This window comes from Zonotrichia albicollis, chromosome 15 (genome assembly GCF_047830755.1).
Source record: "Zonotrichia albicollis isolate bZonAlb1 chromosome 15, bZonAlb1.hap1, whole genome shotgun sequence".
In the NCBI taxonomy this organism is placed as follows: Eukaryota; Metazoa; Chordata; class Aves; order Passeriformes; family Passerellidae; genus Zonotrichia; species Zonotrichia albicollis.
Window position 1 is genome coordinate 6,232,994 of NC_133833.1, and position 24,569 is coordinate 6,257,562.

Consider the following 24,569-nt stretch of genomic DNA (forward strand, 5'->3'; position numbering starts at 1 on the left):
TCCCCATCATTGCTGGGGAAGGACCACACATCCTGTAGCACAGGGAGAGAAAAGGGAAGAAAACCACAGAGAGGTACATAAATCAGTTTGTATTTTGACTCTCAAAGATGATTTTCAGAAATTTCAGGGGAGAGAAAAGTTAAGATGGAAAAGGGAGGCTGGAGAAACAAAAGAAGAGGAAGTTTGGATTATGGGTGGGGAGTGTAGATATGCTGTTTGACTTAGGAGAAAGCAGAATGAAGGGAGGGCAAGATTGTTCACAAAATAGCAAGTTAGCCTGATCAGAGCATTTTGCGTGACTTAGCACATTTTCGCCCCTCTATAAAGGCAGAAACTGAAGCAGAGAAAGTGAAGAAATCTGAGCCAGCGTGGGGATGTGGGAGGACAAGTCTGTCACTGGGACAGAGGGAAGAAGAGCTGAGCTAACAATTGTACCATGAAGGGTAGACAGAGCAGGGAGGTGAGGCTGAGCCCTTGCAGAATTTTATCTGTAACACACTGACCTTAATGAGAGTTACCAATGTTCTTCCTTTGACACCTGCAGGGCTCAAGGAGACACCACACCATGGAAGTCTCCATCAGGAGTCACTTCCTGAGTGTTGCTGTTTTCCTGATGCATTGTGTGGTCCACAAGGCCAGCTGTGAGAAGGGCAACACTTCCCCTCTGCACTTCACCCACTTCTTCTACAATGCCACCATCTATGAGAATTCGGCCCCCAAGACCTACGTGGAGAGCTACGCCAAGATGGGTATTTACAAGAGAGAGCCTGAGTGGGACATCAGGTACAGAATAGCTTCTGGCGACAACACTGGTCTGTTTAAAACAGAGGAGCACGTGATTGGGGATTTCTGCTTCTTGAGAATAAGAACCAGGAGCAGCAACACAGCACTTTTAAACCGCGAGGTCAAAGACAGTTACATGTTAATAATCAAGGCCACAGAGAGCACCTTTGCCTACGAAGCCTGGGCCAAAGTCTTGATCCATATTCTGGACAGAAATGACTTGAAACCTCTCTTTTCACCCCCCTCCTACAAAGTGTCCATCAGAGAAGACACTCCTCTGAAAACAGTGATCAGCAGGCTCAGTGCCACTGATGCTGACGCTGGCCAGAACGCTGAGTTCTACTATGCCCTCAACACCAAGTCCAGCCTATTCTCTGTGCACCCCACCACAGGGGCAGTTATGGTCACAGGCAGGCTCAACAGCACCCATCGAGGCAGGCATAACCTGCAGGTTTTGGCTGTGGACAGAATGAGAAAGATCACGGAAGGGAATGGCTTTGGGAACTTGGCTAGTCTCACCATCCAGGTGGAGCCATCTGCCAGGAAAGCCCCCTCTATCTCCTCGGTGAAGGTGACATCACCTGACTCAGGTGAAGACTTTATCTATGCAACTCTCTCTGTAGAAAGTGGTGACTCAGAAGCAGGGATTGATTCGGTCGAGTTTGTGGATGGAGATCCGGGAAGACATTTCAGAGCCATCAGATCCTACTTTGGGAGCACTGAGTTCATGATTGTGTCAAACAAAGAGATAAACTGGTTACTTTACCCCTTTGGTTTCAATCTCAGTGTGCAAGCCAAGGACAAGAGCAAGCCACCACTGTTTTCTCCTGTCAGAGTTGTCCACATACCTCCCTCCAAGTATGTTTCTGCCAGGTTTGAGAAAGAAGTGTACCGGGTCCAGCTCAGTGAATTTTCCCCAGCTGGCAGCCAAGTTGTTATGGTGAAGATCACACCAGCTGTCCCAAATCTTAAATACATTTTAAGACCTACTCCTGACAGCACAAGCTTTAAGATCAATCCTCACACTGGGCTGATAACTACAGTCAGAGCAATAGACTTTCATGAGCAGTCTACTTTTGAGCTTGAAGTTACAAGCAGTAACAGTCACACATCCACCACTGTTATTGTTGACGTCACCGACTGCAACAATCATGTTCCAGTTTTTACTGAGTCTGCATACCATGGGACCTTTGATGAAAATGTTCCTCCTGGCACCAGCGTCTTAACAGTAAGGGCTACAGATGAAGACAGAGGAGACAATGGCTTTGTCACCTACAGCATAGCCAACCAGAAATCAGTTCCCTTTGTCATTGACCCCTATTCTGGTGTCATTTCCACCTCCAAGTCGATGGACTACGAGCTGATGCAGAGATGGTACCACCTGCGGGTGTGGGCGTCAGACTGGGGCTCACCCTTCCGCCGCGAGACCGAGGTGTACGTCTCCCTCACGCTGAGCAATGTCAATGACAACGCTCCTGTGTTTGAGAAGGCAAGCTGCAGTGGCACCATCCCACGGGACTTTCCAGTTGGGAGCCCTGTGGCCACGGTCTCTGCAATCGACAGTGATGAGCTGCAGCATATCAAATACGAAATCAAGTCTGGCAACGACTTGCAGCATTTTGAACTGAATCCCATCTCTGGAGTAATATCCCTTAGAATATCTCTGCGAGATCTTCCTTCTGAACAGCCACTTTTCTACTCTTTGAAAATAACTGCAACAGACGGAGAGAACTATGCTTTGCCAACATCTGTAAACATCACTGTGGTCAGCCAAGGCCTCCCTGTCCAAATGCACTGTGAGGAAACAGGAGTCTTGAAGCAACTGACAGAAACCATCATACACTCCATCGAGTCTCAGTCTCAAGGCCATGGGCAAGATGATGAAACATCTCTGAACTTGCACCTTATAAACCATAATGCTCCTAAGTTTGATGACAGCTTTCCACGATCCATTGATATCATAGAGACTGTTCCCATCAACTCAACTATTGCTGACCTTTCAGCCTTTGATCCTGACACTGGTTTTAATGGAAAATTGATTTATGTGATCTCAGATGGAAACGATGACAGCTGCTTTACAATTGACCTGGAACTGGGTCTCCTTCAAGTCCTTTCTCCTTTAGATCATGAGCAAACCAGCTTCTACATTCTCAACATTACTGTGTATGACCTTGGCACACCACAAAAATCATCTTGGAAACTATTGGCTGTGAATGTGTTGGATACCAATGATAATACTCCTAAATTCACTCAAGGTGCCTATTGGGTGGCAATACCAGAACATGTAGCAGCAGGGACAACAATAGCTCAACTGAAAGCAGAAGATGCTGATACAGATGACAATGGGAGAGTAAAATACTCTCTCCTAACCCCCACGGACAAGTTTGCCATTAACAGTGTCACTGGAGAAGTGACAGTTACAGGTGCTCTAGATAGAGAATTGTGGCCTTGCTATGTGCTGAAAATAGAAGCCAGGGACCAGCCCAAAACAGGCTTCCAGCTGTTCTCTGTCACAGACCTCGTTGTGACTCTGGAGGATGTCAATGACAACACTCCACAGTGCCTCCCAGCCCTCAACAGTGTGAAGGTCCCTGAAGACCTGCCTGTGGGGACCATTCTCCTGTTTGTGGAAGCTTTTGACCCTGATGCTGGCTCTGGTGGGGAGGTGAGGTACAGCCTTATCAACAATGAGGAGATGATGTTTCATGTGGATAAGCTGACCGGGGCGCTCCGTTTGGACAAGGAGCTGGACTATGAGAAGAGGGACTCTTACAACCTCACCGTGCAGGTCAGTGACGGTGGGAAGCCCTTCTCTCGCTCTTCCCTCTGCCACCTGGAAGTGAACGTCATCGATGTCAACGAGAACTTGAACCCACCACGCTTTGCCTCCTTTGTCTTCAAAGGCTGGGTGCAGGAGAACAGCCCCAAGGGCACGTCAGTGATGATGGTCACAGCCAAGGACATCGACAGGGGCAAAGATGGAGAGGTTCAGTATTTCCTCCGAGAAGGCACTGGCCTCTCAGTCTTCCACATTGAAAAGGACACAGGTAAGGACTGCTTCATTTAATAGTGTACCTTGAAGGCTTAAGCTACCTGCTGTGTTTGGCTTGGCTCTTTACAATATTCTATGCATTCAAGCCTTTCTTGATAGTGCAGGGATTTACTAACTTACCCCTGGATCTGGGTAGGAACAAGCAGGGGGTTTTCTCCTTAAAATAACAGCAAATCAATGTCTGTCCTCCCCCAAAATACCAAGGTCTTCTCTATCATTTGTGTACCAGAAATTAACCTCAGCAGCAGCAGGCCCTTCACACAGGGTGGGTGTGAGAGTTTGTGTGTGCAGCAAAGAGCAGGAAGCAGACTTGAGACTGTTCTGTCATCAAGGACTGAGTGGTTTGAGTTCTTTAAATCCCTCACAAACACTCCCTGTCCTTCTCCCAGGCACCATACGGACCATAGGATCGCTCGACCGAGAGGGAACATCTCACTACTGGCTGACAGTGCTGGCCCTTGACCTGGGAACAATTCCTCTGTCTTCTGTGACTGAAATTTACATTGAAGTCACTGATACCAATGACAACCCACCTCAGATGTCCAAACCTGTCTTCTATGCCTCTGTGATGGAGAATTCCCCACCAAACACATCCGTCCTTCAGCTTGATGCCTTTGATCCAGACTCCAGCTCAGAGGGAAAACTGACTTTTCACATCCTGACTGGAAATCCTCAAGGATTCTTCACCATTAACCTCATTACAGGTAAGACTGACCCAGCTCAGCATTTGTTTTTGAGGCTTCCAAGTGCCCAGAGGATGTTACATATTCAATATAAACAGCCCACACAGCTGCCTTTGTCACATTTCTCTGCTGCAGCAAAAGTCCCAGTCTCCAAATACACTCTGTGGGGAGTCTGAGGATTGAAACCCTCAACCTGAGGGCTGCCATTTGCATCCAGATGGCTCTTAGAATGACACAAATGTGCTGCTTTCAAAGCCATAAACAGTTGCTTTTAATCTTCCCCCTTGTAAACAACTGTTGCACCTCCTGAGCCAGGGAACAACACCCTTCTGGAGGTGACTGTTCCTGACACAGACCCAGGCAGGATTAACAAAAATGAATTCCACTGCACTTAAAGGCTCCACCCATTCTCCAGCACCATTAATGTAGTAACTGCAGTAAGCCTCTTCTGCCATCTTCCTAGACTGTATCTTTCATCTGAGGATTATTTACCAGATCTTCCAGAGCCATCAAAAACCCGCTGATGTTTTGTGTAAACAGCTTCCTCAAACAATCCCAGCAGAGCTGACGTTGGGCCAGTCCTGCAGGGAAAGCTGTGCCGAGCCCTTCATGCCATCAGCTCCTGGGAGAGGAGGGAAGGGAGGGCACAGAGTATGGGAGAGGATTAATTGCATGACTTTGATCTCCTGGAGATGATAAAAGCAGTTCAGCTACTGCAGCGGGATGGAAGCTTGCTCTCAGATGAGGAGCTGGGTGGATTGGAAAAGGCTAGAGCTGCTCTCAGCTATGTATTTCCAGTGGTGTGATGGCTCTCTGGCAGTGCTCTACAGCTGGCTAGGAGGGGGATGGAAGAAAGAAATTATTATTATTATGAAGTACTAAAATATTTTTGTCACAAGAACCTCATGGGGTGTGTTTACATGGCACTGTATAAATGCACCTGGAGATGTCAGCTAACTGTGATCATTGCTGCCCACAGCTGGAGCTGTCTGTGCTGCCAGAAACCTTTTAGCCTGGTCAGGACATTGCTCTGCATCCAGCTTTCCCACATAATCCAAACAGCCATGCACAACCCAGCCCCAGGACAGCTTGCACAATGCAGGGTTCTGCAGAAATGTTCCTTCAGAAGCCCTGTGGCATAAAGCCACTGCCTGTTTGATGGGATGTGGAGCAGGATGGCTGTCAGGACACCGAGCTGGCTCCCCTCTTCAGCTGAGCAGCCATGCACCCTGCAGGAAATGCAGCCTTTATGCTGCAGGCAAAGCTTCCAGCCCCATTTGAGTGCAAAGTCACGATCCAAGGCTGTTCCGCAGCAAAATGAGTGACTCTGGCAAAATCCAAATGTTTGCTAATGAGACACCTCACCTCTGAGCCATCCCATTAATCCTACCTTAGACAAAAAAGGCTCTCTCAGGAATGAGTCATCTCCTCTCCATCTCTCCCTATACTGGGGTGATTTGCATGAGAAGAGTGATAAGTTTGTCAGTTCTGAAAGAAACTCATGGGCTGATCTTATCTCTTGGACAGTTGCTGGAAGTCTCTTCTTTAAACCCTGAGCTTGGAGGTTGTTTAAAGTCCTGCTTCCAAGCCTGATGAGGATTCCGTTATCCATTATTTTACTTGCACGTCACCCAAAAGAGCCTTTAATTACCTGTGAACATTGGCACAAATGGAGCAGTTATACCCTCATGTTTACAGTATCTAAAGAGAAGTAATTTGCTGCTGCTGCCAGGAGGAATATCACAGCTTGTCTAACGTTCAGGGCCCTTTTGGAAACCCAGCAGTATTTTCATTCTGCAGGCTAGTTGCTCCATTAAGTAGAATAAAACCATAGTCTTTGGTCTCAGCTTGGTAGTGCAGTGCTGGAAGATGAACTGCTATCATCCCCATTAGTGCAGGATTGTATTTAAAAAAAAAAGGTTATCCCACTGCAGGGCAGAGACTGTGATCAAGACATCTCCTTTTTGCCTGTCTAACATGGTCATTGTCATCAAAGGACAGACAGATAAATACACTGGCATTGAAATAAGCCAGGACACGAGGGCCAGAGGTCAGTCTGGGTCTCTCCTAGGTAGGACATTTCTGGTAGTGGCCTCTAGGCAAAGGGAGAGGAGGAGGAGGAAGAGGAAGCTATTCTCATCCTATGTCTTAATAGGAGTTAAGGTCCTGATGTGCTGCTACAACAGGTGTACCTACACCCAGAATTACCCTGCAGAATAGCCCTGGATAATCATTTAGGGCAGAGTGACACACTATTGCAGGTAACCTAATTCAGTTGCTGGTTCTGTGTTTGATTCAGTGCCTTGACGTGGGGTTGTGGAGACATAACCAGCAGGGCCCCTTGACTTCTCCTTCTGGCCTTGCAGGTGACCCAGGAACAGCCATGATCGCTGTCCTGGCTTCTCCAGCATTCCCAAACACCACAGGAAGGCTGTAAGATCTCTGAGCTCTCAGTTCTCTAAAGAGGGTGGAGAAAAAGGAGGAAAATACATGAAAGGCTGATGAGAAGAGGGAACAAAACTGCACCGAGATGAAAGCTCTGTGCCATGGGCGATGGAATCTCTCCAGCCCAGGCTGGCAGCTGGTGTGGAGCAGGGTTTGTGGGAGACAGGGGTAGAGGGATACATGGAGAGATGGGCAGGTAGCAGGGCTTGGGGTATTCTTGTGCTGGAAAGGTTTTCAGCTCGTTTTGTTCAGGATTTGAAGGGGGTTTGAGTGCAGACAGGACCAGGAGGAACTGGGAGGCTGTGGCAGGACAAAGCCATTCATCCTGCTGAAACTCTGTTTGGACAATCCTCTTGCTTTGGATTATTTGTTTCCAGCTCTTATCTAGTGCTTGTTCTTCTGGTGTTTCTTGTGCTGTGACAGTGTCCATTGGCTTCCCCAGGGTGTTTGTCATTCCCTGCAAGGAAAGATTTCTCTACAGGGAAGGACATCCTGCTCTTTAGGCCCAAGGGATGGTTGCATGGCTGCTCCCCAAAATTAACATAACACATAGCTGAGCATGGAGCAGTGCACAGTGGGGTCAGAACAAGAGATGGGGTGGTAGGAAGAGAAGAATAAAAAGGTTAAATGGAAACAGGAGTAAGACAAGAGAAAGCGGGTTTTAGGAGGACAACCTCTTCCCTTCTCAAGCTCTTGTGAAAGCCTCAGTGCCTGCAAACCTGATTCTGGCTATTTTAACTATCTTAGATTTTCCCCCCTGCAGCAAGGGCAGAGGGCCAGTAACCTCCACCCCAGCCCTGTTCTTGCCAGAAAAAGTTATTATTATTTTTTGTTCCCTGACAACAGTGCCCTGGTAATTCTGGTGCTCTTGTTCCAACATGACCAGCCTTCCTCTCTGCCCTTTGCAGGCAGCAAGCAGGAGAGAGGCAGGCAATCCTTCCTCACTGCTGTGTGTGGACAGGCTGCTGGAGCACAGTCTATGCCTGCCTGCATGCAGGCAGCAGAAGGCATTGTTCCTGGGCCCTCACCTGAATGCAGAGCTTGGCTAACTGGCCAGGTGCAATTAGGAACTTTGACAGTGTTGCTCAGTCTCTGTAGGATTCAGCAGAAACCATCAGGGCTTCATGTAAGCACACAAATACAGGACACCCACTCAACTCCATCACAGGTCCCATGGGACGGGCTGGATGGGGTTTTCCAGCAGGGCAGGGCACTGATAACTCACACACATGCACATGCACACACAAAACACTCATTAAAACTCAGCATGCACTTCCCAGGCCTTGTAGGGGACAGCAGAAAGAACCAAGGAACTGTGTCCCCAGGCCACAAAAGCTGATGGCAGCTCCCCTTTAATAACAGCTTCCACTTGCATTTTAGTCCTCTGGCCTCACAGGGTGTATAAGCAAGCAGCACCAAATGGAAATGTGCATTAATCCCAGCTGCCTCTCTCAGGAGCCGTGTGCAGGGTCCATCTCCCCAGCTCCAGGTGCTCCGTGCCCGTGTGAACACTGCTGACAGTTTGTGCATCTCAGCACCGCGGCTCCAAACGGGAATTAGGGTGATTAACCCTAATTAATTAACCACAAGGCCTTTCAGATCCCAGGGCAGAGTGGTGACTGGCTCCAGAGCAGGGAGCCAGGAGTAAGGGACAGAGTTTGCCTGGGGTCAGGAGGAGAAGCCAACCCTTTGCCTTGTGGCTCAGCAGATGTGAAGATAAAGCAAAAAAATTCCATCTGGTGAGACTCCCAGCTGGGATACAGCACAGGTTATGTGATAGAGAGCAGAGTCACCTCTTACTCCCCAGGAGAATGAGCATCTTCAGTGATACAGACATTCAAGTGTCATTACGTTCCAGTTCATCTGCCTTCACTACAGTGCTTCTCCAGCACTAGAAAGCTGAGCTATGATCCTGCTTTCTTTCATATTTTTCATTGAGTCATGGAAGAATTTCAGGCTGTGGCCAAGCAAATCCAGATAGTTACTCTAGAGTGGTTAAGTTCCCTTCCATCATGCATTGGCATGCAGTAATCCAGTACAAACTAGGTGTTAGTCTGCTGCAACTGGATTTTGGAATTTGATAAACCAGAAACATCCCCAGTGTGCACATGGGTGTCTGTTTTCAATATCTTTGTGTCCTGTGGGCAAAATTATGAAGCATTCCCTGCAGTAGCTGCAGTCCTGTCCTCACTACCAACTTATTGGTAGTGAGGACAGGAACATCAGAGATCTCAGTGAGCTGCTGCTGCAATTCCTTCTCCAGGCCCCCATTAGAAGAGCATTTCCATGAGTTTTGCTGCTAATGGAGCCATACAGCCTCTCTAACCTGGGAAAATTTTAAAAGCTCTTCAGCCAGCAGGCTCTCTGCTGAGTCCTCTTCACCTGCTGAGATGTTAAAAGGATGATTAGGGAGAGAAAAAACCCCACTATGACAGACAAGCAAACAGAATTTTTCAAGCCATCTTGTCATAACGCATTAAGGAGTGTTGATTTATGATTGTAAAGGCATCAAATAAATGTTTATCACCATGGCTGGTGCCAAATGTGAATAATCCCAGAGAACAAGTGGAAACAGTGAACACGAGTTGTGTTCCAAGCAGCTGCTCCTTGCTCCCTCCTTCAGCTGCCTAGTGTTTCCTGCAGCCATCTGAAATTTTCTCCTGCTGTCATGCTCAGACAGACATACACAAAAACTATGGTACACCCGAAGACAGTACTGTTAATTAAAGCTGTCTGGTTTTGCACCAGAAATGAGAGTTGAGATGGGTTCATGCAGCTGGGATGTACAAGTCTTTCATGGCACATGCTCACACAGACATGGCATCCCATGGGAAGCATTTCCCAGAGTAGCATGTGCTACTGTGTCAGTGCTTGCTCTGCTCAGGGAAATTCACCCTGCCTTTTGCTGGTGTGAAGAAGGAAGGAAGCAGAACTTCCCTTCACAGGGAAGAGAGAGACCTTGATAACTGGGAGAGGACAAAAAACACACGTGTCAGCCTTGATGACTTCCAGGAAGTCAAATATTACATATACAATACAATACAATATTACATATACAATTTCCATCGTTGGTACAGCAGTTGTAAAATGATCTGGAGCTGCTTTTCCTCAAAAGTGAAGAGTCAAGGCACTCTGCAAGGACTGTTATGAAACCAGACATGGAAAGAGAAGCCTCAACTCCATCCTTTCCACTCTCTCATCTACTCAGCTTAGTCATTGATGGGCCAAAAAGGGGCAATTATGATGTTTTTATTTCAACTCCAGTTTATTACAGCCACAGTTCTTCCCTCCTGCATCCAACCTATTCCCTATGGTTAAACTAATGTGTATTTTTCAGAAATCCCTCAAATCTTGCAATTGTTGGAGGACTCACCATCTGTCTCAGCAAGGTTTAAATAATACACCAACATTATTTTTGACTGTGTACCTTATTTTTAGCCTGAATGCATTTGTTCTAGCAGTTGAGTAGAGGGTATTTCCCAAGACAGGAGACAAACTTTTGTCAAAACACTGTAAATTACAGAGAGCAAGGTTCAGCAGAGGAAAAACAGGAGTAGAGACTTGTTAAGAGGCCAGACTTGTGCCAGCACATGCAGAATGTTTCTTACTTAGAGGCATAAGAAAAGTTTTGTTTTCGTGGTCCTGCAGCTTTTCTCACCTAATGCCTTGCCAACCCTCAACTGATGCAGGCATCTGGTAGGTGTTCCCCCTCCTCCGTGGTCTCTGTGATCAGAGAGCAGCAGCAACACCTCCACAGAGAGATTCAGGCTGGGAGGGGATGGGTTACCCTCTGGGGGTATCTGCCTTTTCCCTATGATCACAAAGGGAGCCTGAGACGGGACAGGTGGGCAGGCTCATCTTGGGCATTCGGGGATCTGATCAGCCCTGGCTTTTCTTGCATGCTGAGTCTTGGAGCTCAAAGGGTTTCTTTCTTGGCAGGTCTGATTTCCACGACTTCACGGCAGCTGGATCGAGAATACAAGGCTGAACATATCCTAGAGGTGGGTAATGATGATTGTAATTAGCTTTATTTACCTACAAGTGTATTAAGTCCTCAAAGGGTTTTCCTTGCAAGTTGGAGCACAGAGAAAGAATCTCATCCCATCAGCTCCCAACTGCTGGGAAACTTAATTAAATGGTGTGTGTTAACCCCAGAGACAGCTGCAGCAGTACTGCAGGGTTTATTATTTTCTTGCTGAGGACTGGAGCAAAAGTTCTGTTCTGGAAGCTGTGGGACTGCAGGAAGGGGACTGGAACTGTCCTCTAGCAGGATGGTTTATACATTATGGGGGAAAGAACAAGCCAGAGAAACCCACCCTTGTTTATCTCATTGTATCAGATGTTGCTGTGTAGCTTTGCTCACCAGCCCCCATCCCCAGCTGCTCACAGCTATGAGTATTCTCATCAGAGCGATCTGGAGGTTTTTGAGCCTATCAGGGTCTATCATTTCTGTCTGCAGCGCAACATGCTGGGAGCATGCACAGGCAGGGCAGGGTGAGGATGGCTGGTGCCTGGCCAAGCCGTGGCAGTACAGATGTTTTCAGATCTCTAATCTGTGTGTGATCTCTAAAGACCAGCCTGACCCACTGCCCAGAGCAGCTGGAGGCAGGAGCCCTGCAAACTCACCATGGACATGCCCTGCACAGTGCCAGCAACCAGGCTTTGCCCTGCAGAGAGGAGCAGTGCCTCGGAAAATGCTGAGATACAAATGCAGACCCACACAAAACCCCCTAGCTGAGTCTTTGCCCACCAGGCTGGAGGCTGGCTGGTCACACTGTAGGTCACCTAAGAGCCATGTCACCTCTCTCTTTGCTTGCTGCCAGGTGGCTGTCTCTGACAATGGAGAGCCAGCCCTGAAGTCCACCAGCAGAGTTGTGATCCAGGTGCTGGATGCCAACGACAGCCCTCCCAGTTTCCCCCACAAGCTGTTCATGGTGCAGCTCCCCGAGAGAGAGGCCTCAGAGACCCCACTGCCCGTGTACAGGCTGATCGCCTCCGACCGCGACCAGGGCCAGAACAGCCAGGTCACCTACACCATCGAGGAGGAGGAGGAGGGCATCTTCACCATCAACCCCACAACCGGCACAGTCTTCTCCAGGAAAGCTTTTCCTGCCTCTGAATACAACATACTCACGGTGAGAGGAGGGGGAAGCACAAAGAGCGGATGGGGAGAGACAGGCAGAGCGGGAAAGAGAGAAAGGGGTTCAGAAAGAGAAAAGATCAAAGAGATGGAGAGAATGCAGCAGTGGAGAGGAGGAGAGCTTGAATAAGGCAAATGTGTTAAGGGAGAGAAAGTGGGAATGGTAGGAAGTGCAGAAGGTAGGAAGCTATTAAAAATGGGCAATAAGTTTAAAATTAACTGTCTAACCTACATTCAGAGAGGACTTGATCCATGATTCCATATGGATGTGGACCCAAACCTGAGCAGTCTTTGGATTCCATCATGTGTCTATATGGCATTCTGGAATGTGGCATCCCATGGCTCCATCAGGCCATGGAGCTTGGATGTAGGTTCAAAGCCTTCCCACAATCTGTGGGTCCTTGCAAACAAGGCTTGTGATCCAGGTCTCTGCTATGGATAGAGCTTGGCAGATTTACTTGACAGTAAAGAGGAATTTGAGCTGCATGGCTCTGTCTTGGAAGCAACCAGAGCATGAGCCACCGCCTCAGGATTTGTTTTATGGGGTTTTTGGCACACTGGGAGCTGAAACTTTCCCTGGAGCTCCCATGAGCTAACTCAGCTTTCTCCCTGGGTGCTCGTGCCTTCCTCTGCAGGTCAAGGCCACAGACGGTGGCAGCCCCCCGCTCTCCTCCCACGTCAGGCTCCACATCAGCTGGGTCGCCCGGCCTGGCCCTTCCTCAGAGCCTCTGGCTTTTGATGAGCCCCACTTCAACTTTGCCGTGATGGAAACAGATCCTGTGAACCACATGGTGGGAGTGATCAGCATCGAGATGGGCCCCAGCCAAGTGTGGTTTAATATAACAGGTGAGGCGCAGAAATCAGAGCAGTGTCCATGAGCGTTTGCTCTGGCTCCCTTGGCTTTCAGCACTCGCATGCCTGAGCTAATGGAATTGTTTGCTTTAGGTGTAGGTGAGCTACAGGGAAAGCTTTCTCACAGGCACCAGGAGGTTTAAACAGCCATTAGACAAAGCTGCCCATCCAGGGCCTCAGGTGCCAAGTGCAATTACCCAACACGGTTTTTTAATGGCAGTCTGGAACTTGCCTGTGTTTGAGGTGTTCTCCGATGTCGCACGAAAGGCAGGGCATGCCAGTGCCAGCTCCTCCTGGAGTCAAGTGACACTCTTGGTTTTGTTAAAACTGCCTGCGAGGATCCAGGTGTGTGGCTGAGTGTTACAGATACCCCCCATGTCTCTCTCCCTGTTGAGTCTTGAGCAGGGAAAGGAGAAGGAAGCATTCCTCAAAGACCTGGTCTGCCCTAACTTGTGGGGCTCTCCCTTCTTCCTCACCACATCCCAGGGGTGATTTAGACATGGAATGTGGAACTCTAGGGCCTCCTTCAAGACACAGGATTCAGAGGGGACGTGGGCTGACCCCCCAGGGGACTCTCCAGGCATTGTGTGCAGAACTGGTCCTACCAAAAAGGGCCAATTGTGCTCATGTAATTTGATGTTTTGAAGTGGTGCCCCAATCAACCTTGCACAGCCTTTCCCTGGTACTGCCTGCAGGGCCTGTCCTTGTCAGACAAAGCCTTAATTGGGCAAGTGAATAGTTTCTCCCCTTACTGGGTTAGGGCAAGGATAATGGTGTATAAATACAATTAACCAACAAAAGATACAACACTGCAAGAAGCAAGAAAATATCAGTGCAAGGTTTATCTGGCATTAGTAGTGTCTGCTTGGGCCTGCAGAATTAACGGTGTATTCCTCTGAATGTTATCCCATCATTTCCCTGCTAAGTGCTGGAGCGTAGCTTGACCTCATCTTTCCCAGTTCCTAGAGCTCCAAGTGATGCTGAAGGCTGTCTTGGTTTCTATCCTGGTGGAAAAGGACAGGATTTTTTTTTCCCTGCAAGGGAAGGAAAGCATCATGGTAGCTGCCAACCAAGGGGATGATGCAGAGATCCAGGAGCCTTCAGCATCTCATTCAAAGCTTCCCCAGACCACAATCACTTTGTCACTGGGATTGATGGAGTCTGCAAAAACTCTGACAAAGCAACATCACTCCTCATCTCTTTCCTTTTCTGGGCTTCTGTTTTCCATTTGGGCACTGTGCACGGTGAGCTCGTCTCTCTTTTCTCAGGGAAAGACATCCATGGGTCTCTCTTCCCTCTGTCTGTGCTTCTTTCTGTCTCCTTCCCAGCAAGAGAGTAGTGGTCCAGATGGCTGGTGAGCACTGCATTCCTCCAGCAAGGGAAGATTTGTAATTCTACAACCAGCAAAGATTTTACCAGCTGGTAATAGAATAAAGCAGAACCCAGAGCATCCAGTAGCCAGGAAGGAAGAAGTTGAGACCTGAGATAAATTACAGGAAACTGTTTCAGCTTCTCCATATCTCAGAGCAGCTTTGCAGGGTTTAATGTGCAAGAGGGGCCCAACAGGCCCCAGCAAGTGAGGCATGAGAAAGGAGCTGCCATGCCAGGGCTGAGCAGCAGTAGTGTGAGGGACAGACTTCTGCTGCTGAGCTGCTCAGGCCTGCTGTTCCTGGCCATTCTCAGCCATCTGGGTTGGAGGCAACAGGCTCTGCTCACCCTGGAAGCACCGTCTGCCTCCCCAACTGTTGGAGTGCTGGGAATTCAGGGAGCTCACAGGCTCCCAGCCGTGGTGGTGGGGACCATTGCTGATATGCTAACAGTATGACCTTGAATCAGAAGCCAGCAAGAGCCCTGTTCTACCCAGCAGGTCCCTGGTCCGTGCTAAGCCAGTGATGGTGCATGGCTGGAAACCTTGTGCAAATAAATCAATGCTCAAATGGGCCTGTTGCCAGTCTAGCCAGGATATCATATGCATAAGTGCATCCTTTCCCCTTCTCTCCTCCTCCTCATTTTCCCTCATTCCCCTTATCTTCCTTTTCACACTCCTTTGTCACCATCTGTGACTGTCCCTTTGTCCAGCTTTGCCTTGTCCTCTCCATCTCCTGTGTGCATCTATCTTATCATCTATCTATCTATCTATCTATCTATCTATCTATCTATCTATCTATCTATCTAATCTATCTATCTAATCTATCTATCACATGTTGTTTTGAGTTTCTGGATTTGGACTAAACCTTACCTGTGGCACTGTCCCCTGTCTGGCTGACTGTAACTGCCCTCCTGTTTCCCTTCTCCCCCGTGTCCCAGGTGGTGATGATGACATGGATTTTGACATTGAAAAGAGCACAGGCAGCATGGTCATTGCAAGACCTCTGGATGCAAGGAAGAAGTCAAGCTATAACCTCACAGTAGAAGTCACTGATGGGTCCAGTACGATCAAAACCCAGGTAATGTTTTTTCTCTTTTGTGGAGACTGTATTGAGAGGCAGCATATGCCAAAGGGAACCTTTCCTCTGGATCTGCTGAGCTCTGGATCAGGTGCCAGGCACAGAAATGTCCTCACACTGTGATCCTCCATTACACAGTGACAGTGTAATGGAGGATCCTGCAATACATGGATCTTACACCAAGCTATGATTGTTTTTACGTTGTTGGAAACACAGCTGGTCTAGGAAAGCTTGGATCTTTCCTGTGATCCCAGGCAGCACACAGGGACACATCCACACCAGCCAAGCTCCAAAAGGAGGCACTTCACTCTCAGGCATGTCCCTGAGCCCTGGCTAAAATGATGAGATTTTGCCCATCTTTACTACCCTGAGGAGGGGTGTTCAAGGCATGATCTTTCACTAGTCATTTTCTCCATGCATAAGAAGCAGCCAAAAATCCAGTCCTCAATGCACAGGAAGACCTAGGATGTGAGTCACCTGTCAGTAATGTTTATCATGGGAAATTCTCTGTGGGGGATGATGAGTGAGGAACTCCACCATTCCTGTGAAATGTGATGCTAACGGATGGCCACATGTCTCAACTATCTTCAAGTATTGTTCCAAATAAACAAACAAAGCCCCACCTTGCCTAGTGTGCATTCCATGCCACCTTGCATCTCATCCCCACGTTTATTTTGGCACTCAAGGCCGCTAGCAGATGTCAAGAAACCTGCTCATGTAAAACCCCCATGGCATGCTCAGGTCTGCTGAAGGAAGCAAATTATTACACTTGGTTGAGGCTTCCTAAGATGCAGGAGGCACATCAGTAGGAGGGTCAGGACAGCCAGGGTAGGAGACCACACAGGAGAAAGCAGTGACTTCCCCAGCAGGATTCAGGATTCCCAGCATGTGCTGTTCAATGCAGAGAGGAAAACTTGGCTAAAAAGGGTAGAACAGAAATTTTGCTTCTCCACACACTTGCTGCTCTTGAGGTAGGCCAGACCCTCCCTTCTTTAACCAAACATCCCCTTCTGTCAGCTTTCTGTTAAGTAAATAGTGGGGGTTGCTGTGTAGGCACCAGCCAGCAGCAAAGCTGGCACCACGGCTGAGCTGCTGCTTTCCATGGCAGGCTGCGACTGCTTCCCCATGTGCCAAGTGCAGGCACATTCACTCTGAATGCCTTGCCAGAGACAGGAGAGATTTTGAACAAGGAGAGGAAGCAAACTGAAAAACACAAAGAGGAAAATGCAGCAGGTTTTCCTTGGGATGAAGGACAAAGGGGCTCCCGGTCATCACGGATGGCAAAGCTCCAAGAGTTGGAAAACTGTGATGGTTATGGCACTCAGTGTGTCAGCACCCAAGAAGGATTGGGAGCTGAGATTTTACATGGCTGCATGTCCAGTTACTGCCCTCACTGTGCTGTCTCTCTCACAGGCATTTATCCACGTGATTGACATCAACCAGCACCGTCCCCAGTTTCTTCAGAGCCACTACGAGGTGAGGATTCCTGAAGATACCCCCTCAGGGAGAGAAATCCTTCGAGTCAGTGCAACAGACAAGGACAAAGGAAAGGGGCTCATCTACACCATCCATGGCAGTGTGGACCCCAAAAGCACAAGGCTTTTCCAGCTGGATCCAGGCAATGGAGCCCTCACAACAGCAGAAGGCTTCAGTTCCCAGCCCATGCCTCAGCACACCCTCACAGTGATGGTGAGTCCTAACCAAGCCCAACCAAGCTGAGTCCACCGGTTTGGCCAGGATATATGGGTCACTGGAGAAATTAAAATGGTTTTAGTCTTTGAGGGAGGATTTGTCTGGAGCAATAGGGAAGAGGAAAGCAGGGTGTTAACCTTTACTATATGGCTAAATGTAGTTAACACCCTGCATTCCTCTAACCACCTTCTTTGGAGGGCCACTGGATTCTTACAAAAGAAAACACAGTGTGTAATAGTTAATGTTTGCTTTCAAATTCAAGGCTGAGCTTTGGTTCTGAAACTTCCAGGCTCATTCCCAGCCAAGCGGTTGGTACCATTGCAAAACAGCCATCTCTGTAAGAGTGCTGATGAGTTACTTGGAAGGTGGTGCAGGCAAGACTGGCTCCTCCCTGGGTGTGACTGTTCCTGCTCTCTCTCTCTCTGCCATTCAGGTACGAGACCAGGAGGTCCCCATCAAGCGGAACTTTGTCCGAGTCATCGTGCACGTGGACAGCTGCAACCTGCACCCTCCCCAGTTCAGCAGCATCCATTACGAAGCAGAAGTGCTGGACTCTGCTGTGGTGGGCACAGAGGTTGTACAAGTCAGAGCCCTTGATCAGGACCAGGGAGCTAATGCTGAAATCCACTACTCCCTTCAGGCAGGTGAGAGCCATGCAACAAGATGGTTTAGGTTGTGATCATACCTGCATTACCATGCTATAACTGGTGGCCACTTGACCAGCTTTCTCTGGCTGTTGCAAGGAACATCAAATGGCTGCACAGTTCTGAAATGTGATTTTCTTCCTACCCAGAAAAAATCCAGAGTGAGTAGGTAATGTCCATATTATGGATTATTAGCATCTTTTCTTAAGAAGACAGCTTAATGTTGAGTCACTGGTCAAAGAAAAATAGTGACTGGACAAGTTAGAACAGCCTAAAATCTGCTCCTCTTTTTCCATGGGAACTATTCAGTTGTTAGGCAAAAGTACTCCCAATTCCCACAGGAGTCATCACCATTCCACTATTTCTACCAAGAAATACATCCTCAAGGAATGGTGAGAACCCTCTCAGCATTGACTAGTGGTGGTTTTGAGTCATTCATGCTCAATGGGCAAATATTTTATCATTCACTATGAAGGTTAAAACTGAAGTATTTATGTCTGTGCCACATGGCCTATTTAGCCTGTAAACTCTTTGCAGGAGACAAGGCATCCTTTGCTCCATCTTTCTCACTGCAATTTAGATCAAGGACTGAGGAATTTAATTGCTCCTGAAGTATTGGTAATTACAAGCATGACAGGGCTTGAAGGAACTAGTACTGTCTGTGCTACCATGTTCTGCACACGAGGCAAAAGCTTCAAGCACATGCTCTGCCACCACTAAATATGTTTAAATTAGAAGGGTGTTTATCTCCAATTTACATTTTGATTGATTCAAATGTTAGCTCACAGATCTCAATGGGTTTGTTGTTCTTACAATTAAAATTATTTAGAAATGAATTAATTTCTCTCAGTAGAAGAAACAGATGTTAATCAGGTCTGCAGTCAGGAGAATCTATGAAAAAGAGTTGTAGAAAACAAAGACCAGTAAGGTGTCTGCATTCTTCACTCTGTAATTTCTCTTCTTGCAGGTAATGGGGAAGGCTTCTTTAGTATCGACCCATATTCTGGAATTGTTACAGTTGCCCAGAAACTGGACCCATCCAGGCAGGAGCGATTTACTCTCATTGTAAAGGCAGAAGATCAGGGGTTTCCTCAGCTTAAAGATTCTGCCACAGTACATGTCCACATTAGACCCTCGGATCGAACCCCTCCAAAATTTCCAGAGGCTGAGTACATCACAGAGATCAGTGAATCCACTGCTATTGGCTCTCCTCTGATCCAGGTTTCAGCCACAAGCTTGTCACCAGTCAGCTATGAAATAAAAGATGGAAATGGAGATGGAGTGTTCTCCATGAACTATCAGTCAGGCCTTATTTCCACTCAGAAGAACTTAGATTTTGAGCAGGTATCTTTTTACCAGTTGAAAGTCCGTGGTACCAACATGGCTGGAGCATTTATGGACGCAGTGGTGCTCATCTATGTCATAGATGAGAATGACAATGTGCCTGTCTTCGTTAAGCCTTCCTTCGTTGGCTGGATCATGGAGAATGCCCCATCCCAAAGCATGGTTCTGGATGAAAGCAACGCTCCCCTCGTCACCTGTGCAACAGATGCTGATCAAGACTCCAATGCTTTGCTGACCTATGAGATTTTGGAACCAGAGGCACTGAAATATTTCACCGTGGATCCCAGCACAGGGACGCTGACCAGTCGTGCTGATATAGACTATGAGCTCACCCCAGTTTTCCACTTCAGTGTACATGTGCATGACGGTGGAAGTCCCAGCTTGTTTGCATCCAAGCCTGCCAAGGTCACAATCCACGTTAAAGATGTCAATGATTCACCTCCAGTCTTTCTCAAAGACACCTATGACATTTCTGTCTTGCTACCTGCCCACCCAGGGATGGAGCTTTTGTCAGTGCAGGCGAAAGATGCAGACTCAGAGGTGACCTACAGCATCGTGGGAGGGAACCTTGACAATGCATTTCATATCCATCCACTAACAGGTCTCATCTCCATTTATAACACAACTGGCCTGAGAAGCTACCAAGAGCTCACAGTCAGAGCTGGTGATGGCTTGTATAAGAGCACTGCTCTGGTTAAGCTAAATTTAACTCGGGCACAAGGTACCAGCTTGAAATTTGAGCAAGACGTATATACAGCAACTGTGATGGAGAACTCTACAGATGAGAAGACTCTAACCATTCTTGGGGTCAAAGGGTATCAGCTAAATGAGCCCCTTTCCTACTCACTTTTGAATGAAAAGGAAAGGTTCAAAATGATCCAGGCTTCTGGAGTTCTTCAGACCAAGGGTGTGAAATTTGACCGCGAAATGCAAGACATGCACGAGGTAGCTGTGGAAGTGAAGGACAGCAGAAAGCCACCAAGAGTGTCCCAAGCCACAGTCAGAGTTTATGTAGAGGATGTCAATGACAACCCCCCCCAGTTTGAGAATGTGCCATACTACGCCTTGGTGCAGGATGGCACAGAGCCAGGGGATGTCCTTTTTCAGGTGTCAGCAACAGACAAAGACATAGGGGATAATGGAGCTGTTACCTACTCATTTGCAGAGGAATACAAATACTTTTGGATTGACCCTTACCTTGGAGACATCTCCCTTAAGAGGCCTCTTGATTATCAAGCGTTAAATAAATACAACCTACGGGTCATTGCTAAGGACAAAGGAGAGCCTCCCCTGCAGGCTGAAGAGGAGGTTGTGATCAGTGTGAGGAACAGATCCAACCCTCTGTTCCAGAGTTTGTACTACCGAGTGAAGGTGCCAGAAAATGTCCCCCCATACACATCTATCCTCCACATCCAGGCCCGCAGCCCCGAAGGCTTGCGCCTCATCTACAACATTGTGGAAGAAGATTCTCTGAAACTCTTCAACACCGACTTCAAAACTGGTGTCCTCACTGTCACAGGGCAGCTGGACTATGAGCTAGAGACAAAGCACACATTCACTGTCAGAGCCACAGACACAGCACTTGGATCCTTCTCAGAAGCCAGAGTAGAGGTGGAGGTGGAGGACATTAATGACAACCCTCCCATATTTTCTCAGATTGTTTACACAGCGTCTGTCTCAGAGAGTTTGCCACCACAGACCCCTGTTGTCCAGCTCTTTGCCTCTGATAAGGATTCGGGCAGAAACAAAGTGGTCTCGTATCAGATCATGGATGATGGTTCAGATGCTGCCAAGTTCTTTAATATTGATGCCAGCACAGGGCAAATAACAACAGCTCAAGCACTTGATTATGAAACAAATCAGCAGTTCCGCATGAAAGTCAGAGCTGTGGATCACGGGGTGCCTCCACTCAGTAGCGATGCCCTGGTAATTGTAGATGTGACAGACATCAATGACAATCCCCCTGAGTTCAGCCAGCTTCAGTATGAAGCCAAGGTCAGTGAAATGGCTACGTGTGGGCACATTGTGATCAAAGTCCAGGCCCTGGACCCCGACAGTGGAGACACCACCCGGCTGGAGTACGTGATCCTCTCGGGTAATGACAACAGGCACTTTGCCATCAACAGCACTTCTGGGATAATATCCATGTTCAACCGCTGCAAAAAGGACTTGGAGCCATCTTACAATCTCAGAGTTTCTGCTTCAGATGGAGTTTTCAAGAGCACTGTGCCTGTGTATATCAATACCACAAATGCCAACAAATACAGCCCCTCTTTCCAGCAGAATGTGTACGAGGCAGAGCTGGCAGAAAATGCTGAGATAGGAACCAAAGTGATTGAGCTGCTGGCAATTGACCCAGATGGTGGCCCATATGGCACCATAGACTACACCATCATAAATAAACTCGCCCATGAGAAGTTCTCCATCGACAATAAGGGCTGTATTGCCACACTGCAAAAACTGGACAGGGAAAATTCCACAGAGAGGGTCATTGCCATTAAAGTCATGGCCAAGGATGGGGGTGGGAAGGTGGCCTTCTGCACTGTCAAAATAATCCTTACAGATGAGAATGACAACCCACCTCTGTTCAAAGCCTCTGAATACACCCTGTCCATCCAGTCCAATGTCAGCAAAGGCTCCCCTGTCATCCAGGTGCTGGCTTATGATGCTGATGAAGGTGCAAATGCAGATGTCATTTACTCTGTTGACTCTGTGGAAGATGTGGCAGAAGACCTTGTGGAGATCAATGCTGCCACTGGGGTTGTTAAGGTCAAGGAGAGTCTTATTGGTTTAGAAAACAGAGCATTTAACTTCAAGGTGAAAGCTGAAGATGGCAGACCCCCTCACTGGAACTCCCTTGTTCCAGTGAATCTCCAGATTGTCCCCAGGGAGGTGACATTGCCAAGGTTTTCTGAGCCTCTTTATACATTCTCTGCATCTGAGGATCTTCCAGAGGGGTCAGAAATAGGGTCAGTCAAAGCTTTTGCAGAGGATCCCATTATATACAGCCTGGTGAAGGGAACCACTACAGAAAGTAACAAGGACGAGGTGTTCACACTGGATGAACAGACAGGGGCTTTGAGAATCAAAAAACCTATGGATCATGAGACCACCAAATGGTACCAGGTGGATGTCATGGCTCACTGCTCACATCTGGAGACTGAGCTGGTCTCTCTGGTCTCTGTGAATATCCAAGTGCAGGACGTGAATGACAACAGACCTGTTTTTGAGGCAGATCCCTACAGAGCATTTGTCATGGAGAACATGCCTTCAGGAACCACAGTCATCCAAGTGACAGCTAATGACCAGGACATGGGAAGTGACGGGCAGGTGACCTACAGTCTGGAAGCAGAGTCTGGCAACCTCCGCGGGCTGTTCACCATCGACGGCGAGAGCGGGTGGATCACCACCCTGAAGGAGCTGGACTGCGAGGAGCAGGAGATCTACCGCTTCTACGTGGTGGCCACTGACCACGGCAGGAAGGTGCAGCTCTCTTCCCAAACCCTGGTGGAGGTCATGGTGTCTGATGAAAATGACAACGCCCCGCAGTTCACCTCAGAGTTCTACAGGGGCTCGGTCATTGAGAACGCGGAGCCGGGACAGGTTGTTGTCACCCTGAGCACCATCGACGCCGACATCTCCGAGCAGAACCGCCGCGTCACCTGCTACATCACCGGTGAGTAGTTCCTGACTTCAGCTCTCCAGTGGGCAAAGGGAGAGTGTCATCTCAAAGTGAGGCCTTGTCTTACAGGTTGTTAGTACAGAAATAGTGTTACGCTGACAGTCCTGTCAGAAGCAGCAGATGAAGGTTGAGCTCTGTTGTGAGCTGGACTCAAATGAATCTGGGGAATACAAAACCCTTTAGTAACTGCAGTGGGTTGATCATTAAAATATGAACGATCAGTAAAAAAACTATCTCACCACTGAATTGTCCTATTTCTCTGGGAATAAATAAATAAGATACATATAAGTAATTATATGTAACTGCAGTGGGTTATCATTAAAATACGAATGATCATTAAAATAACTGTCTCACCACTGAATCGTCCTATTTCTCTGGGAATAAAAAAATAAATAAAATACATATAAGTAATTACACTGTACTGTATAAATATTTATTTACATTTTCTTAAGAGAGGAGTATTTAAGACAGCATAATTGTAATGCCTAATGGAAGGACAGGAGAGGCACTACAGCAGGGAGGAAGATTTTTCTCAAACAGATATTGTGATCTGTATTTAAGTTATTTGACCCAGCCTTTTCTTCTGCCAGCACTGCAGTCAGTTTATACATCACATATATACCTGTAGTCTATTTGTGTTTTTTAATAACTATGTATAACTTTTTGGTATTAAGTGTTGTTTCCTACAAAACCACTTGGAGGTTGGCTTAATAACAAGGCTGCAGATAGTCACTCTGCACTGGGGAATATTTAAGACTGTCACGTCAATCTTAGAAAAGTTTTTGGCTAAGAAATACTAAAAATTACTCTTGCATCCCTGAAACATCACATATGCCAACTAAAATTAACCACTGCTGTAAAATAACAGAAAAGTTACACTGGAATGTTTGTTCTGCATTTGCACAAGTATAAGCTTGCTTTTATGGTATTTTTTGACCCTAAAGGGTCTTTCTAAGACCTGGGGCAGATCCTTCAAATTAAAATGTTTGTTCAGGCTCAAAGGAGGACCCTTCAGGGTCAAAACATTAGGCCAGATCATGCTGCAGCCTGTTATCTATTATTGTAACCATCTGAAACAGGGGAGGAATGCTGTTGCTTTCATTTGGTTTATGGCATGCCTAGGTATTTGCAAGCCTTTGAGAGGAAAGATTTAATCCATTACGTATTCACGTTTCTGCCCTCTTAAAGGTAGTAGTGACTTTCAAGTACTTTAAACCTGAGAGGATGCACACATGTTAGAGGTGAACACCTTGTGCTCTCTGCTCTGCACGTACAAACACAGATCAAACTTTACAAACAAACATGGAAATGCAGCAAAAGAGAGGATTAGGTAAACACAGAGCCCAGCTTCCCCCTGTCCATATTGATTTCAAACACACAGAAACTAAATCTGGGCATGGGCTGGTGTTTCCCAGCATCAGAAGAAGAGCTAGTACAGATGTCATTGTGCCTCCACAACCTCATCACTGCAGCACAAATGAAAGCAGAAAGGGAGTGAATTTAATTTATCCCACTGTGTGAGACCCTTCAGAGTCCAGGATGAACAGATTCCACAGCTAGGTCTCTTTACTGGCCCCAGCCAGCTCTCTTCACTGCCTGTTGTGCTTCCTCCTGGGTCAGCAGAGAGCACCAGCTCCTTCCCAGGAGAGAGGGATTCTCCTGTGGCAGCATCCAGCCCACTTAAAATCCAGCATGTGTAACAACAGTAGGAGCAGCAGGGATCTGGTGTACCAGAGAGCCTGCCTAGTCTGGATTTACCTGTCTCTGGTAATTTGGCTCTTACAGAAACAAAAAGTAGCCCCAGA

The 24,569-nt window shown here is 47.5% G+C and overlaps 1 protein-coding gene across 1 annotated transcript in view; it reads left to right on the forward strand.

The window, feature by feature from the left end:
* Positions 1–532: 532 nt before the first annotated feature.
* The window catches only part of FAT2 (FAT atypical cadherin 2), a 44,661-nt gene continuing 20,624 nt past the window's right edge, over positions 533–24,569 (forward strand). The window contains exons 1-9 of the mRNA XM_074551953.1: positions 533–3,830; positions 4,225–4,539; positions 10,903–10,964; positions 11,787–12,098; positions 12,739–12,949; positions 15,263–15,402; positions 16,816–17,091; positions 17,528–17,738; positions 18,706–22,758. Of these exons, the coding sequence (XP_074408054.1) occupies positions 566–3,830; positions 4,225–4,539; positions 10,903–10,964; positions 11,787–12,098; positions 12,739–12,949; positions 15,263–15,402; positions 16,816–17,091; positions 17,528–17,738; positions 18,706–22,758 (8,845 nt within the window). The 5' untranslated portion in view covers positions 533–565. The remainder of the gene's footprint in view (positions 3,831–4,224; positions 4,540–10,902; positions 10,965–11,786; positions 12,099–12,738; positions 12,950–15,262; positions 15,403–16,815; positions 17,092–17,527; positions 17,739–18,705; positions 22,759–24,569) is intronic.